Source organism: Ornithodoros turicata, chromosome 1, assembly GCF_037126465.1.
Source record: "Ornithodoros turicata isolate Travis chromosome 1, ASM3712646v1, whole genome shotgun sequence".
NCBI classification, from domain to species: domain Eukaryota; kingdom Metazoa; phylum Arthropoda; class Arachnida; order Ixodida; family Argasidae; genus Ornithodoros; species Ornithodoros turicata.
The window spans coordinates 178,249,585-178,267,559 of record NC_088201.1 but is presented as its reverse complement, the minus strand read 5'-3'; the positions used below and the strand labels follow the sequence as shown (position 1 = coordinate 178,267,559).

Sequence of the window (17,975 nt, the reverse complement as noted above, 5' to 3'; positions counted from 1 at the left end):
TTCGGGGGGTAAATATCGGGCGGATACAAGTTTAACCCTAAAAAGTCAGGCCCTAGTAATACATAGTTTGTAACAGATCTTCATTCACTAGTGCTGTAAAACCGCGCTCCTCAGCGATGCTGTACGAGCTGCGCTTATCACGCGCTATCCTTCCCGCAAGGTTCGTGTCCAGCGTTTCCATGATTCGATTATACAAGATGTTTATTTTTATTCGTTCGATTTTTATTTAAAAATTAGCAGAACAAAATAGGTTTTTGCAGTGAAGTTATACGCCCAAATTAACATTCTCGAGAAGAAAGTATGTAACTACAAGGTCACTAATTACCTAAACTTCATTAACTCTTAGGGGATTTCTCGTAACAGCCAGATAACAGAGCTGGAGATATTCCATGTTTGAAGAACCCTAAAGCGTGCACGTGCGTTGAAATATCCATCCCTGAATTTCGCTATGCAAATGAGCCGAAACAAGAACTACGCACTTTTCGAGCGCAAAAAGAGTGACAAATAGTTCACGTGAGAGCGTGAGAGGGCCACGTGCTTTGGAGCGGTGGAGCCGATTGGTGTAGGGGCTAATTTGTTAGCCAGATAGACCGCGCTCCGACGCAGATGAGGTCATTTCTGCGCTCGAAAAGTGCGTAGTTCTTGCTTTGGCTCATTTGCATAGCGAAATTCAGCGATGCATATTTCAACACACGCACGCGCTTAAGGTTTTTTAAAAAGTGTAGTGTCTTTCCAAGAGGAATATCTCCCGTTCTGGTATCCCGCTTTTGCGCGAAATCTCCGAATTAGTATAGTTACATACTTTCTTCGATAGAATGTTCACCTGGCCATATAACTATATATATATACCGATGGTGGGTGCAGATAAAGTAGCCCATATTCATGCACATATGGCGTTGTTGGGCTACTTTATCTGTACCCACCCCTTTTACTAAACATTGTGTAATGGATAAAAAACACCTTGTATATCGCTGATGCCCGGTTAGAGCTTCGAAGTACACCAATAATGCAAAAGGTCACTACCACAAATTGAAACTGAAAAAAAAAAAAAGGGTCTGCGTTCGAAACGCAGGTTTTGGCTGCGCACGCCGTGGCATGGTGAACAGCGGTGTCGAGCAGATGGTTCAGCTAAACACCAACAAGACTTTGATATTTAACCAGAATTTAACCGAACTGTACCTCACTACGAATGTTCAGGGTTCGTTGGCAATCCACTAAAGCCGCGACTGTGCTGACGATGGATGAAGCGCACAGCGGTTTTCGCGTTTTAAACTAGTTTCGGTTATCGAACGTGTACGGACGCATTTAAGAACACGACAACCTCGAAAGCTCCGCGCGTCGCAAATTGTACACAAAGTGCGTAGCAACTTCGTAGTAATAAGCTCCTATGATATTCGAAAACAATTCATAACGGTAAACATATTTTTATTCGCGATGCATTCTTTTCGCGAATATCGCGACCGCTAAAAGAAATCGCGAAAAAGAGACCTCTCCCTGTTTATAAACAAATGACGTCATTGCGTTCGACAGCGCCACCAATTTGGTAGACTTGAACTACGCCCGAAGCTAGGGGCGAACAAGTCGCGCCCGAAAGCCACGGTCTTGAGGGGATAACGATGGTTCCTGAAAGGAATGTGACTTTCGGCCCTACTTTTCTTTTCGTGGTGATGAAGGAAGACGAGGATTTGCAAACAAAATGTAATAAAGCAAATAAAAGAAGCTTGCGATAACACGCACGCGGAATGCTATCACGCGCCTGCGATCGCGAGGCGAGGCTGGGACAGCGAGCTTGCTGAAGGCCGGCAATGGCGGAAAGTCATGTGACCTCAATATGGAGAAAACGGTCTGTGCCCATTCGTGTAAACCAGCCCTCCTCTTCCAATTTGTAAGGGCAATGAAACAATGCATGAGTGGGTATACAGCTTTTATTGCCCATAAACATCGACACGGAAAGGAGGCAGAGGATAACTGTAATCAGGTGTATGACCAACAGTAGAAAAAATTCTGACATCCATCGAACGATATCGCTAGCGAACCAGTGCAGGAAATGATGTTGCTTTTATGTTACTCATTGAATGATGTGTAGATTTCATTCTCGATTAACATATGAAAAAGAAAAGACTATGTCTTCCAATTTCAAAATATCGGGAGAGCGAATGATAAAACTCGATCGGCTGTGATACCCCATCAGTTATCCGCAACCGCAACAACGCCCCCGTATTTTTGGCTGCGCAGACGGCTGGCACAGGGTTGAGGCAATGACCGGGGAACCCATGGTAGACGGAGGCATGTTGGCATGTGCCAGTAGAGGGTGAGGAATTGTGACTTCGCCCCTGTTTTTCTGAATCAGGTATTCATAGAGCCACTTTTTGTAGTTTCAGCGTGTTGAGTTTTGAATGACCGCTTCGAAATTTGTGTGTTGCAAATATGTAAAAATTAGACTGCGAATTTTCATGCAAATGCTGAGCTTTTGTCTCTCGATAGAGTGTCGTATGTGGATGATAAGGACACTTTTGTATGTTCGTCATGGCATATTCCACATGAAAATGGGTGCATAGTGCATATTTTTGAATATTTTCATTTGCTCCAAATACCTATCCTCTCTCTCTCTCTTTTCTATAGGCATGTTGCACGACGTTTGGGAGTGCTCAGACATGGAATGGATTTTCGACTCAGTCCACAGCATGGGCATTCGAAGGATTTTTTCCAGGGCAGGGCAAAGTGTGCGCCCCCTTTTTACTGGAAATGAGCGCTGCGGACAGTTCGAGTGTTCAGAGGCTCATATTATGACATCAGACAGAGAATGATCATGGCGACGTACGTCTAAAGACAAGCATTTGCAACAAGGAATGCACCTCCTCCCGACTGCCCAAGCAGCACAATGTACTGAAAGTCGAGTGCAATATGGGCGGACGGGTAGATGGAAGGCCTTGAACAGACTCGTGAAACTGAAGAACACTGATAAGACACATGCCATCCAGCTCTATTGCACTCAACTTTCAGTACATTGTGCTGTTTGGGTGGGTACGATGCGTGACGTCATGCTTCAACCCGGCCCAATGCGCAAATGTGGCAAACCGCGCACTGCCGCGACAAGAGTAGCCAGTCAGTGAAACCACGTGTGTTTCTGCGTGTCCAGACTACGTGCGTTTATCTTTGTTTGTGATTAGTGTTTCGGGCTTCGATTACGGGTCTTTTTTTTGTGTGTGTGTGTGTGTGAATAGCGTGTGTGCGTTTGAACCACGTCACGAATGGGCGGTAATACGAGTATTATGATCCAATCATGATCCAATCAAGAATTATGATCCAGTGACCATGTCAATATTACTCTCCCCACCTAAAAATTAACGATACATGATGCTGTGACGTATATGTCACAGAATCATTTGTAAATTAAAACAAGCAGAAATATTTGATGCCAGTGGTCGATATACAACAGTAAACGGGAATGAGTGAGTCTTTCTTTCATATATTTTCTGAACCTTTACAAAGGAAATACTTTGAGGCGTTCCTGCTTCCCCGCCCAATACTTCAACAACCACTTCAGAAGGCTGCACACACAGTAAGGGCTCCAACTATTATTTTGTTCACATTCTAATGAAACGTTCTTGAGACTGGTGTTTCGCCACAGCATGACTCCTCAGCTCTGGGATCTGTGAAGCCTTCTCCCTCCATGCATTACCATGAGCTCCTTCCAGTTTCCAGGCCGGGGAAGTATGACGGAACAGGGTCGACACTTGTACGGCCTCCCTCTCTCACGTATGTGTCACGTTGCGGGACAGATATCGCACTGGTGTAGCTTCTCACCCAAATGTTGAAAACAGACCAGAAGCCAGAGGACATGTTGAAAATAGACCAGAAGCCAGGGGACATGTTGAAAATAGATCACAAGCCAGGGGACATGTTGAAAATAGACCAGAAGCCAGGGGACATGTTGAAAATAGACCAGAAGCCAGGGGACATGTTGAAAATAGACAAGAAGCCAGGGGACATGTTGAAAATAGATCACAAGCCAGGGGACATGTTGAAAATAGATCAGAAGCCAGGGGACATGTTGAAAATAGATCAGAAGCCAGGGGATATGTTGAAAATAGACCAGAAGCCAGGGGATATGTTGAAAATAGACCAGAAGCCAGGGGACATGTTGAAGATAGACCAGAAGCCAGGGGACATGTTGAAAATAGATCACAAGCCAGGGGACATGTTGAAAATAGATCACAGCCAGGGGACATGTTGAAAATAGATCACAAGCCAGTGGACATGTTGAAAATAGATCAGAAGCCAGGGGACATGTTACTTTATAAAACGGAGAAAACACACTGGCTTGCATAACGTTCACACCTTTGTTTTGCGATTGTTATGCAATCCAGTGTGTTGTCTGCCTTCTATAAAGTCACCCGTATGTGTTTGCTTGTGACACAGCAGGTGCACGCCCTGGCTGTACTCTGGAGGAAAGAGATCACACTTGTACGGCTTCTTGCCCGTATGTGTGTGCTTGTGACACGGAACATCCGTGCCGCATCTCAACGCTCCAGGACAAAGAGATCCAGCAGTCTTAGTCCAACGCATTTTGCAAGTCACTTTGGTTGGAGACGCCGCTTGCTGGCTTCGGCTGCAACCGGAATTTTGGGTCCCTTCAGGACTTTCAGCAACAGTTCGCAAATGAATTCCTTCTTCCGGATTACAAATACCGTATCTTGGAAGAATTGCATAAGCGAACTCACCAATCCTAACGAGAGCTTATCGGAATTCGTACGTGCATTACATGAATTCTACAGCAGAGCAGATCCCACCACTCCAGAAAAGCAGCGCATGGCGCTGGCTACCTCACAATGCCACCCCCGCTTCCAGCCCTATCTTCAGGTTAATCCCTTTAATAGCCCTGAGGCGTTGGCGCAGGAAGCTCGTACTACGCAGGACGACCTCCTGGTGGTACTCCAATATTCGCCCCGGCCTCCATTGGCATTGGAACCACACTGCGTCTGGTGTGCGGGGAGAAACTCCATTCAGCGCCTGCCTGCAATGGGACTGAATGACAACCACCGTAATTCTTACATTGCGGATCATCCTGTTGACCACTCGATCCCTTCTGTCATGACCAGAGGGCTGTCCCCACAGAATGGGAACTTGATAGATGTACCCTGCACCGTAGTAGCAGTCAACCCGGGACTTCAGCAGGTGACCCGGGCACTTCAGTGCGGGAACGTCCTCTGCCCCCACAGCCGCAAACGTCACCATTACAGAGGTTACACTTGTTTGGCTTCTCGACTGTGTGTGTCAACTTGTGACACGACAGGTGTGCCCTCTTGCTAAACTCAGAAGAGCAGAGATCGCACTTGTATGGCTTTTCTCCCGTGTGAGTCTGCTTGTGATGCCGCAGGTTCACGCCTTGACTGAATTTTGCAGGACAGAGATTGCACTTGTACGGCTTTTCATCTGTGTGTGTGCGCATGTATCGCTGAAGGTCTGTCCTGCGGCTGAACTGTGCAGGGCAGAGACTGCACTTGTGCGGCTTCTCACCCGTGTGTGTCAACATGTGTCGTTTTGCACTATTAGGGACTGCTAAAAATATCTTCGTAAAAATTTGGGATCGTTTTGTGGGGGCCGAGCAGGTCCGCTGGGTCATTTCGCGTGGAATCGCCCATATATATTCACATAATCATTTGTAAATTAAAACAAGCAGAAATATTTGATGCCAGTGGTCGATATACAACAATAAACAGGAATGAGTGAGTCTTTCTTTCATATATTTTCTGAACCTTTACAAAAGATACTTTGAGGCATTCCTGCTTCCCTCCAATACTTCAACAACCACTTTGGAAGGCTGCACACACAGTAGGCGATCCAACTATTGTTTTGTTCACATTCTAATGAAACGTTCTTGAGACTGGTGTTTTGCCACAGCATGATTCCTCAGCTCTGGGATCTGTGAAGCCTTCTCTCCATGCATAATCATGAGCTCCTTCCAGTTTCCAGACCGGGGACGTGCGACAGAACAGGGTCGACACTCGTACGGCCTGCCTCTCTCACCTATGCGTCACGTTGCAGGACAGATATCGCACTAGTGTAGCTTCTCACCCAAATATTGAAAACAAGCTAGAAGCCAGAGGCCTGCAATGGGACTGAATGACAACCACCGTAATCCTTACAATGCAGGTCATCCTGTTGACCACTCGATCCCTTCTGTCATGACCAGATGTGGGGCTGTCCCCACAGGATGGGAACGTAGTAGCAGTCAACCCGGGACTTCAGCAGGTGACCCGGGCACTTCAGTGCGGGAACATCCTCTGCCCCCACAGCCGCAAACGTCACCAGTACAGAGGTTACACTTGTATGGCTTTTCTCCCGTGTGAGTCTGCTTGTGATGCCGCAGGTTTACGCCTTGGCTGAATTTTGCAGGACAGAGATCGCACTTGTATGGCTTTTCACCTGTGTGTGTGCGCATGTGTCGCTGAAGGTCTGTCCTGCGGCTGAACTGTGCAGGGCAGAGACTGCACTTGTGCGGCTTCTCACCCGTGTGTGTCAGCATGTGACGCCGCAGGTCCTTGTTGCGACTGAATTCTGCATGGCAGGTGTCACACTTGTATGGCTTCTCTCCAGTATGTGTCTGCTTGTGGTACCGCAGGCTTGTGCTGCGGCTAAACTCTGCAGGACAGAGGTCACACTTGTATGGTTTCTCGCCCGTATGCGCCCGCTGGTGATGCTGCAGGTGCATCTTCTGATTGAACCTGGCAAGACAGAGATCACACTTGTATGGCCTCTCGCGCGTGTGTGTGAGCATGTGCCGCCGAAGGTGTGTGCTGCGTCTGAAATCTGCAGGACAGAGGTTGCACTTGTATGGCTTCTCTCCTGTGGTGTGTGTCTGCCTGTGGCGCTGCAGGTTCGGGCCGCGGGTAAACTCTGCAGGACAGAGATCACACTTGTATGGCTTCTCTCCCGTGTGAGTCAGCTGATGACTTTGCAGGTACATACTTCGACTGAACTTTGCGAGACAGAGATCACACTTGTACGGCTTTTCACCCGTGTGTGTGTGCATGTGTCGCAGAAGGTCTGCGCTGCGGCTGAACTCTGCAGGACAGAGATTGCACTTGTGTGGCTTCTCACCCGTGTGCGTCAGCATGTGACGCCGCAAGTCCGTGCTGCGGCTGAATTTTGCGCTACAGGTGTCACACTTGTACGGCTTCTCTCCCGTGTGGGTTTGCCTGTGGTACCGCAGGTTTGCACTGCGGCTAAACACTGCAGGGCAGAGATCACACTTGTACAGCTTATCCCTCGTGTGTGTCTGCTTGTGACGCCGCATGTTGATGCCTTGATTGAACGTTGCAGGACAGAGATCACACTTGTATGGCTTTTCGCCTGTGTGTATGAGTGTGTGTCGCTGAAGGTCTGTGCTGCGGCTGAATTTTGCACTACAGGTGTCACACTTATATGGCTTCTCTTCCGTGTGTGTCTGCTTGTGGTGCCGCAGGTTCGCACTGTTGGTGAACTCTGCAGAACAGAGATTGCAGTTGTATGGCTTTACATCTGTGTGTGTGTGTTTGTGTTGACATGTGTCACAGATGAATGTGCTCACTTTGTCAGCTGTGCAGTGAACTTCCAAGTGATTTATGTCAATGCACGCAGCCGAACAAACATTGCTCTTGTACGTCTTGTCCTTCTCGAAATCGGAGATTGAAGATTCACCGGGCTCTTGAGTCTGGCTCTGGTTTGGAGCACAGCCTCCAGGTGGCTTTGAATCCGTGGGCCAAACATCCACAGTGACTGAGACAGTGTTGTCGAATGGAGGCTGAATTGTTGGTGTTTTGAAGTTGAGCTGTGCATCTGAAGGGTTGCAACCTGAAGACACTGAATCACAAATGTCTTTGGGCTCATCCTTGATATCATGTATACCAGAACTTTGTGCAGCTTCTGAAATTGTAAAGAATCGAACAGTGAGAGCACAGGTGGGTTAGTAGTACATTTACAAACGTACCATAATTGCACACCTTTTTACATAAAGGTGCTCTGCACTAATTACTGAAGTTTGAAACTCAACACATCTGACATTTTCCTCTGAAACACCAGGTATTTGATGTCACAAGCGGCTAGAATCAGACAAATGCGACTGGGCATGGTCCTGTTAGAACTCCCACTGTTAAGCAAAAGTTGGTGTTTTTACCAAGGTCTTTTCACTTGGTATATTACTGTGTGAATGAGAAGCAGACAGCCTTGGAGACAATCACTTGCGCTCCCATTCGTGTGCCTGGCTGACATCATCATGATGTCACTCTTGCTGGGGCTTCCTTAGCTGTGCAGGGAGTGTGAGTCTTTAGAACTCCTTAGGGACTCTGAAGGAGTCATTAACACTACCGTAGTCCCTTGCGATAGTCCCTTCAAGTCATTTCAGAAGGCCAGAATGTGAGAGGAGCAAGGATACTGAATTCTTCTACGCACCAAATCTACTGGATCGGACTCTAATACGTTTGATAAATATTGTACCCGCAATAGATCTAATAAAAGTTACTTACACTCGACCCACAGGTTTCGATTACTGTGGACACTACTGGGGATCTACGGTTTACAATCTGTGTGTGCAACTAGCGCCAGTATTTTCACCCCCCCTGGCGGACGTTATGCATCGATGCGCATTATACACGAGACGTTTCTAAATTTTGATTCCAAACCTCCCGATCTGATATTCGAAGGACAATTTTGCAGACATTTGTATTTGGAAATTTCAGTGTTTGCACACTTGTGATGTATATTCGTTTATTAATTAACTTAACTTAACTTATTAATTATTATTAATTATTTAATTTATTAATAATTAAATTATAATAATAATATAATTAATATATAATAATATATATAATAATATAATTATAATAATAATTAAATTATTTTATTTTATTTAATTAATTATTAACTTAATTATTAACTGCCCTGCAGAAAGATTCCTTGTGCATAACAGACGTGTGTGCAGTTTTATCGCAATTCAATGTCACGCATTGCACCTTTTCCGGACCTTATCCGAACCACTTCGTGAGATATTCACGCTCTGAATAAGTGGCCGGATATATTATACATAGGGCCTTGTGTTTTCTTCTCTTTTTTTTTATGTTGAGGGGTAAAAATTCCAGTGCTATGTCAGGTGCCGTAAAAGCGGGGGAAAAGCAAATTTTTTGGATGGATAATAAATAAACAAAGAGGGCCCCCCGCATTGTAGGTGAACACGAGATGTGGAACAAACACACTGCATGTACAGTGTATAGCAATCTCCAGTGCTCATGGCTGAACTGGCACTTTGCAAAGTTAGTTTTCAGGACTTTGTGGGCCTTACCCAAAGCGACCATAACATAAATCAGATAGTGAAGATGGGTTTGACAGGGTTTAACCATGTCGATCTTGCCTATTTTGAGATCCTTAATAAGTACTCAGCATGTACTGGAGAGCTGGTACAGCGTTAGACAGAAGGTTACGGAACACGCTCTGGTGCATTCCTTCCTCAGGAGGACAAGCTAGTACAGAATGTGACCATACGGAGTTACAGACATGTACCTAGGTAACCCAGTCACCTGTTTGCAAATCTGTACAGTACCATTTGCTGCTTGGGTGTCACTCTGAGGAAGGAATGTGCTGGAGTGTGTTCCGTAAACTTTTGTCCAGCATCATACATCACCCAACGAAAAGCGAATATTCGGAAGTTGGAATATAAAACGAATATGTGATGCTATTCGAATGCTATTTGCAACCTTTCATATTTGAACTTTTCGAATATTTTTCTAACAGTACTAAAGCGAGGTATTGCTATCGCCATTCTGCAAGTGGGCTTCTACTCATTAGGGTGTTAGGTGTTACAAGTGTCAGGTGAAGCCCGCTTTACACTGTTTACAATATTCTGACGCTAAAGCCTGCAACTTCTGTGAGCTCATTGGCAACACTGTACTCTGGGCACTGCACGTTCCAGTAAATTCACTCCCAACTTGCATAGTAACATACGGAAATATGTGCAGTTTCTAAAAAAAGTACAGGAAATTCACAATGTAAACATGAGATGCACACAAAGCAGGCTGCATGGAACATGTTGTATTGCAGTTCACCCCACTAATGCAGTCTACCATACACAACACAGAGGGACCCTTCTCTCACGATATATGCAGTGCCGTGTATGCCAAAGGGAGTCTGGCCATTAATGGGACCTGCCTATACCTGAGGCTCCACCCACTTTTTGAAGTATCTAGCCAATCACAGGTCGAAATACAGTTGTCTATTGTTACATCCATCCAGTACTTATACCTCACCCTTATTTACTGGCCGCTACCATTTTGGAGAAAATTGATGGATTTGGATTGAAACGGATATCACTGGTGACAGACCAAAACGACGGATTTTGCGCCCACTTTTATCAACGCCATCTGCACGGAGAGAGGCATGTTGGGAAGGCTCAGCAATGCAGAAATGGTTGCTGGCAGAAGTGATTGGCCAAGATGGCGGTACAACCGCTTCTTCGTAGCAGACGACAGCCGGTATGAAGTTTTATATCACGTAATTTAAGTACATTGAATCAAAAAGGAGCAAAGATGTATGTATAAATAAAATGCAATTATATAATGCAAAATCCTACGTACAAAGGTCGTCCTGCTTGCTATTTTCCTGGTATCACGATCTTAACTAGGCCTAACGTTAGCGACGAAACATCCCATTTTCACGTAAATAATGATGGCGGAGCGAAAGTTGAAGCTGATTTTGCAGATGCGTACATGAGGATATATACTCACAGTATGAAATTAAAGTAGTCCGTGAAAATTTTTTGTCACGAAATCTCTGCTTCACCGTTCCAAGCACCATCCTCCATCTTGGAGAAAATTTGGTGTCATGGCAGCTCCCATGGAAAACGGTAACCAATGAAATGCGCCTAAGTTTGATTGACAGGTCGAGCCTCTTTTTTAGGCTCCTCCTAATGGCCAGACTCCCTTTGGCATACACGGCACTGACGATATGTTATGCTGGGTGAAAAGGCTCACAAGTTTGGAGCAGAACATCATCGAATGAGCACAACACCACAAAATATTTCACCATGAGGTATTCAGAATTATTCGAATTTGGCCTTTTCTGATTATTTGAATTGGATTCGGTGCCTGAAGAAATTATTCGGGTTCGACTCGCAGTGCAAGTGAAATCTGGTAAACTATTTAAAATGGAAATATTGGTATTCGCACAGCTCTAAACATTTCTGTTGCGTTTTTTTTGTGTGTGTGTGTGAAATCAATCGTGTATATTGTATCACCTTCTGAGGACATGTCATGGCTGTATCCAATATGGTCAAGCCCTGCTGAAATTGTAGCATCGTATGGCTCCGTCTTCACTACTACGAGCAGATGTTCACTTGAAGAGAAGTCTCGGGGTTCTTCTTTAATGCGGCCCATTGCAGCCATCAGCCCTGCAGCAAAATAAAATGAGACAAGTAAGCCGTACTGCAAAGCTTCAAGTTGAGAGAAAGTACAGCTCTATCCCCTTTCCAAGTATTATATCTGATCTATACATATCTTATCCTACTACATCAACTCATCTCTACATATTGCATACAAGAGCTCCACAAAACCTTGCTTGATGTCTCGCATTGTTACACGACACGAAATAGTCGGATGTACGACGGATTCTGTAGAACATTCACTGCCTGAGTACACAGTGTACTGAAACCTTGTCGGAACGTTCTATAGAATGTTCACCATCTTGGTACATAGTTTACCGAGTTCCTACTATACCGTGTTCCTCAGGATTACTCCACAAAACATGAACCATCTGGCCACTGTCGACCCCTGTTTATGAGCAAGGAAAATGTCCATATGCTGTAGCTGGGGAATCCAGACAGATACAGTCAAAACCTCGTTAATATGACGCTCGTTAATACGACGCCTTCGCTTTATGACCATTCTTCTCTGGAACCGTTGCCTCCTACTGGCCTCTGCTTGTAACTCTCTTTTGTTAGTACGTGTGACATTTTGTTTATACAACAACGACGGGGATTTTCAGTACAACCAGGAGCGAACATGTGTACTTTACCCTCGTTACTATGACGTCAGGCTACTGAACCGGCTGTCCTCCTGACCTATAATGGCCAAGAGGTTTGCCTGCTTTTGGGGGTGTGACACACGATACCCCTGTCCGATGTGCTCAAACTCGCATAGTGCCCTCGGTCATATGGTTACAGTGACCTGCTGCAGTCATACGGCATTCATCAACCATGTCTGAGAAGCACAAACGAACAGAGCCTGACTCCCAGAATGGGGAAGCAGATATATGTCAGACTGAGAATTGCACTAAGCAAATATAGTTATCAGAAGCCAAGAAGGCGATTGATGTTCTGAGGCTGGAACACATATAGAAAGGACAAATACATACAACGCCTCAAGTGCCTAAGAAATTTTAATGATGAAAGAAGGAAGTCACTGAAAAGGTTAGCCAGCTATAGGACTCGAACCCACGTCTGGTTTACCGGTCCAGGGCTGGTTGAGTGAGAGAGTGGTTGGACTGTCCCTTCAAGTGACGCACCCTTCGAAGTCACTGTGGAAGTGTGTTAGGTTAAAGTGTTAGCTTAAAGTAACACAGAAGTCATTTTTAACGCCCTGTTTTCTTCCTATAAAACTGTTAAGTAGGCCAGTAAGATGCACCACGCGAAGTAATTCACACCACAGAGTCATAATTATCGCAGAAGTTGAATTTAAAGTACTCTGCAAAAAGCGACCGTGCGCAAGGGTGGCAGTACCAGCCTGTGATTTGCCTGGAACCTCGCGCTGACGCTATAAGAAGAACGCTCGCTGATTGGTCTAGAGAAATGTCGTCTGCTACTCGGCTGTGCGGGGTTCTGAAAAAGCCTTTCTTCTGGCTCAGTAACGATTTGGCCGCTCATTCTATCCCCAATTCTCCGGGAGAATTGTCAAAACTGGTTTACAGCAGCAAAGGGATGAGGTCCTGACCCCCACTGACCGGCGAACCAGAACGCTTTCTCCTTATAACGTCATCGGTGACGTGGCATCATACCTCCTCATCCTCGTTATACCCGGAGTGGCGAGTTAAGGGTGTGCGTGCGGAGCCACGTTTATGTGAGCTTTTTCTGGGAAACTAATTGCAAACATCAAAACCTTTCACGCTATTAGGTAAAATGACTGGTGCTGTGTTGAAAATGTTCTGGTGCTGTGTTGGGGGGGGGGGGGGGGGGGAGATGCCCTACAGCTGGCTAACCTTTTCCAGTGACTTTCTTCTTTCATCATATCTATCAGACTTTTTTTTTTTAAACAATACAGTGTTATACATCTTTTTCAAACGCCTCATCATTCCTTCCTGTAACCAGCTTACATAATTTTCCACTTTTCAGAGCTGATGTAAAGGGCACTGTGCAACACGTGTTGTACGTTAATGTGACAATTCCCTTTATGACTTTGCTTTGATTTTCCAGATTTTTAGGTTAAATCTAGATTTAGTTTAGATTTAATTAGATAGTTTGATCTTTAATCTGTATTTATTGACTGATATGTACTGATTATCACTGTATTGACTAAAATGCCAACTCAGTGTTCTTGGAAATGCATTCAGTCTTTAGTTCCTCTGTATTCACATTGGTCCCCAGTAAGAGAGAAGAGGTGTTGAGGAGAGGATGGTGACAGGATGCAATTCCATCACTGTGTGTTTTTAAACCACGCATATCGACTACGATGTTGCAAACAAACCAAAAAGGAAAGAGAGAAAGCTGAGCCCGCCTCCTTTGATGTATGTTGCAGCATCAACAGCACCACCAACATATACTGATGTATGTTACAGATGTATGTAATCACACCCAAGGTGAATTCTCTGGACTACGCCGTAGAAAGAAGCACATTTCATCATCAACAGAAGCTTTGTGTAGAGCCAACTATCGAAAAAGTGGATCTCGACGTACTTGTACAGTCCACTGGCGGACCTCCCCTTTTCTAATGATTCAAGGGGAATAATAAAGAATGCGCTTGTAAGCAATGCAGTGAGATTACTTCATGGTTCGCTGCAAATCTTCATCGTTCTCCCAAGTGAACGTGAAGTTCGTGCCGAATTTTACCACTTCACTTTGTATGACTTTGTTCACCATGTTGTTTACATAAGGCGGGCATTGTTTAGTTTACATGCCAAAATGGGGCCACAAGCCAAGCCGAGACGGATGATGGCGATGCCTTACCCTTAGGTCGCGCTAAAATTTGACGATATGTCTAAACCGAATAAAATGGCCAGTTATGACACGCATTTTAAAGACTTCAAGTCAATTTAATACTAAACCTGTCTGAATTTTCAAGAGAAGAAGTGTCCGGTTTACGTCGTCTGGCTCGTCTGCTCACTTCGTGACTTGGCTCAACTGTTGACTTAGTCACTATCATAGCCACCAGTAGCCGCTATTGTAATCTGTCATTTTCTCCGGTAATTCTGGTTTCGGTTTCCTTTTCTTTTTCGTTCTTGTTGCGGGGCGCGGGGCGGATGTACTGGTGGTGGTTACGTTTCTTGGCTGTTGTCCTTACTTCGTTGTCGGATTTTCCCACGCTTGCTTCGTTTCCATCATGGCCTCATTCCTAATTGTCGCACTAGCTGAATCCAAGGATGGAAGCTATTAATTGGTTTTGCTGGTAAAATAGAGTGGCGTGCTGGGTATGATAGTAGGACGTGCAGCAGTTCCTCCTCCTCGTCAGTGTCGCACGCGAGGCACGTATGTGAACCCCCCTCAGAAAAATCCTGGATCCCCCTCTGGTCACGTGATCCAGCGCGGCCGCCGATATAGCAACCTCCGAGTGCTAGGCCGTGTTGCCATATATAATATACAATATAATACAATATCGGTGACTGTCATATTTCGATACTCCAAATTTGGAGATCGCAACCCTCGGCGGCAAATGGAAAAGAAAAAAAAAGAAAAGGTGGCCACAGAGACGTCGCACAAGAAAAGGCGCGCACCGTGGCTGCTTTACATGCTGACTGAGCTATATAGTTCCAATTTCCCCATTCATCATCATCATCATCATCATCAGTGTATTTGTTCCAAGCGGAAGCAAAAAGTAGTCGTCATAATGAAAAACACATGCTCGCCAAAACCAACATATTTCATTTTTTTTAAATGTAGCGTCGTGAAACAAATGTTGCTATTGGCGGCGTATACAGATGTGAACAGATGGAGAGAGGACAGCAGGAGAGAGTGAGGGCACGGGGGGGTATGGGCCGACATTGGCTTTACCCCAGCACATATACCGAGACAAGTCATCACACTCGAGTCATACCAGGGAGAACAACTCGTACCAGGACAACTCTAACCACACACTTTTCTTTTTTTTTTGGGGGGGGGGGGGAATGTTTTATTTTTATTCTTTTGTCCTGCAGGAAGGGGTGTTGATTATGGGAGAAGCTTTTTTGTACCATCCAAATTCAAGTTGCGCAGGGAAAGGCCCTATCAGGAAAAAAAGTCACAGAATGTGACTTATACTGAAGGAAATGTACCAGTCCTACAGATGACAGTTGTCAATGCAGAAAAATAGATAAGAGTACACTGAAATTGTAATGAGAAATGGGCCCAGAACACTAATCCATTCCATTTCCATTGTCGCACAGAACACTAATCCTTTGAAAACATGGTCAATTGGCTTAATCCGTATTGCAGCCCATTACAATGCAATACTCGAGGTGTCCATTGACACGTTTTTCCAGGCGTTGGGGCAGCAGGTGCCAGCCAGGGACTGCCAACCCATTCTTCGTGATGGATAGGCAGATATGTAGGACTTTACTAGAACAGTGGGAGGAACTAAACAACAGCCTCCACATCGAGTAAATTGGTCTCATTCTCCAGGAACGACTTCTCGGCCTGGCCACAATTAAGGTCATCGAGGGATAAGCCTCCTATCATGAGAAAATTTATTAACATCACCGATTAGCTGGTTGGCTCCCTTTTTCTTGCAACCAGCCAGATGTTCTCTGACAAAAAAAAACACACACAAAAAAAAACACATATGACGACGAAAATGTGGCACAATTTTGATTCAAATTCATTTCAAAATTCACGATCTTCAATAACCATTGTAGTGCGGTTTAACTATCCTTCAGTGTGCTTCAGTAAATGTCATTCGTGGAATTCTTATTTCCTTCAGTATAAGTGAAGTTCTGTGACTTCATCGTTGATTTCATAGGCATTTTGAGGCTTTGTTTGTATCTGTCCCTTCTATGTTGTTCCAGCCTCAGAACATCAGTTTCTCTCTTGTTCTTTTCTATTTTCCTGACGTGCATTTTTGGCATGAGTTTTGAGTTTGGAAAGCTAACCCAAAAACAACCCCCCTCCCGCAAAAAAGAAAAAGAGTGTGGTATGAGTTGTCTTGGCATGAGCTGGGTGGTCGCCCTGACACTCGTCTGGAAAGTCTTCGGAAAACCCAGGGAAAACCTCAGACACTACAGCCATTGGTAGGATTCGAATCCGTGCCACCTCCAGGACTCAGTGTGGAAAGCTATCATCCTAACTATGCCACAGGAGCTGGTGATCTCATGGTGGACATGACAGCAAAAATGAGGTACTACTCCATAAGCAGGTCACCCATGGCAAGTTCGAGGCAAGGAAGCATGGCAACTACTTCACCGGCTTACTTGATCCTTGGCCATTGTTTCGTTTGAGACGCTCACAAATGATACGTGCACGACTCCTAACGGGATACTTGCTTGCCAACTATGAGGCAATTTGCGAAAAGACTGAAGGCGAAATGGTACAGTACAAAGGTGCACTGGACATGAGCCCATTTTTCTAGAGCATGGGCCGTTGTCACCGGTGCCCACCCGGGAAGGTGGGAAAGTATATATTACTGTCTCAACAAGAAATACAGTAATGTGGTGTACTATGATAACAATACAAACAGCTTTTGAAGATGTGTATTATAATATATAATACCAATGTATTACAGCATAAACTATTACAACATATTATAATTACATGCTCACCTCTGCTACACAGAGGAACGTGATATACTTGACAAAATTCACATACATGAGCATGCTCACCCTCATGCTCAATGTGACCACCGAGTTGAGCAGGAGTGAGCACATGCTGAGCTGAGTTGGTGAGCATGACCAAACAAAGGGAGAGCCGTGAAGTGAGTGAGCGAGCATATCAGTGAGCAAACAAGGAGCTGAGCTTGAGATGAGCGAGCATGACGAGTGAGCAGGGGTCGCAAGTGCTGACCTCTCTGGCAGAGTACACGACCACTAGCTCGTTGTGCGTGCGGAGGAGTTTGATTTGGGTGTCAAGTTGCTTGAGTTCATCAATGTTTGCGATGGAATGGTGACGCGCACATTGTTGAGGGTGGGGGTGATGAAGATATCGGACACATGAGGCAAGGAATGCACTTAGTTGATTAGTTTGGTAGTCTTCGTCTGTCAAACAGATAGCTAAGCCTTGAGTCGATCTATGGGGTCAGAACTCCACAGGTGCATTCCCAGGTTGCGGCACCAGAAAATGATGCGGCGTATCTTTCGATACCTCACGTGTAACATTCTGGATTGCACCAGATTACTCCACCGTACAGCGGAGCTCTCGACAGACACAAAGACTGAGTCACTCTGAATAGCGTTTACCTGACACTAAAGAAACAAACAAAAAAAATCACATCAGAGTCCAGGAGCTGCTACATAAATTTACGAGTTCAATGACCCTGTCTCCCCAAATTGTCTGGAGAGGTGAAACATGACAGTGTCTGGTGAACTCCTGTAGAGGTGCCTTTTTCTACTTTTGGTTCGTGGTTCGAGTTGTCCTGTCCGTACTTCACGTTTTTCGTTATTTTAGAAAACTTTTAGAAAAAACTTATCGCGAACTGGTTTGAACCGATACGTACCATTATGTCTGAACCGGAAACTGTTAGAGTCTTTTGGTCTAGTACTCTGGTCTGTAATCATACCATCAATCGCTGCCTCTTGCTGTCCACTCCAACTAGGATGTTTCAATCCAAACAAAA

The 17,975-nt window shown here is 45.1% G+C and overlaps 1 protein-coding gene and 1 long non-coding RNA gene across 3 annotated transcripts; one reads left to right on the top strand and one right to left on the bottom strand.

Moving 5' to 3' along the window:
* Positions 1 to 474: 474 nt before the first annotated feature.
* Positions 475 to 3,449, top strand: LOC135378823 (uncharacterized). The gene is made up of 2 exons (XR_010418584.1): positions 475 to 2,350; positions 2,623 to 3,449. It is a non-coding gene; the product is annotated as an uncharacterized LOC135378823 (long non-coding RNA).
* Positions 3,450 to 5,726: 2,277 nt separating this feature from the next.
* LOC135378822 (zinc finger protein ZFP2-like) lies at positions 5,727 to 14,123 on the bottom strand. Of its 2 annotated transcripts, none has more exons than XM_064611927.1 (3): positions 13,916 to 14,123; positions 11,267 to 11,419; positions 5,727 to 7,908 (listed from the first exon to the last, which is right to left on the bottom strand). In XM_064611927.1, exons 2-3 carry the CDS (start codon positions 11,412 to 11,414, stop codon positions 6,236 to 6,238), a joined length of 1,821 nt encoding a protein of 606 aa, XP_064467997.1. In that variant the 5' UTR covers positions 11,415 to 11,419; positions 13,916 to 14,123; the 3' UTR covers positions 5,727 to 6,235. The 2 variants fall into 2 exon arrangements, with proteins under 2 accessions (XP_064467997.1, XP_064467998.1); XM_064611928.1 differs by having other exon boundaries at positions 14,004 to 14,123.
* Positions 14,124 to 17,975: the final 3,852 nt, after the last annotated feature.

What these genes read in the sequence shown, in the direction of transcription:
- LOC135378822 (XM_064611927.1), bottom strand. Translation starts at nt 11,414, where the DNA reads ATGGCTGCAATGGGCCGCATTAAAGAAGAACCCCGAGACTTCTCTTCA. An exon ending in CCATGACATGTCCTCAGAAG is followed by an intron (nt 7,909 to 11,266) that starts GTGATACAATAT and finishes TTACAATTTCAG; the next exon opens with AAGCTGCACAAAGTTCTGGT.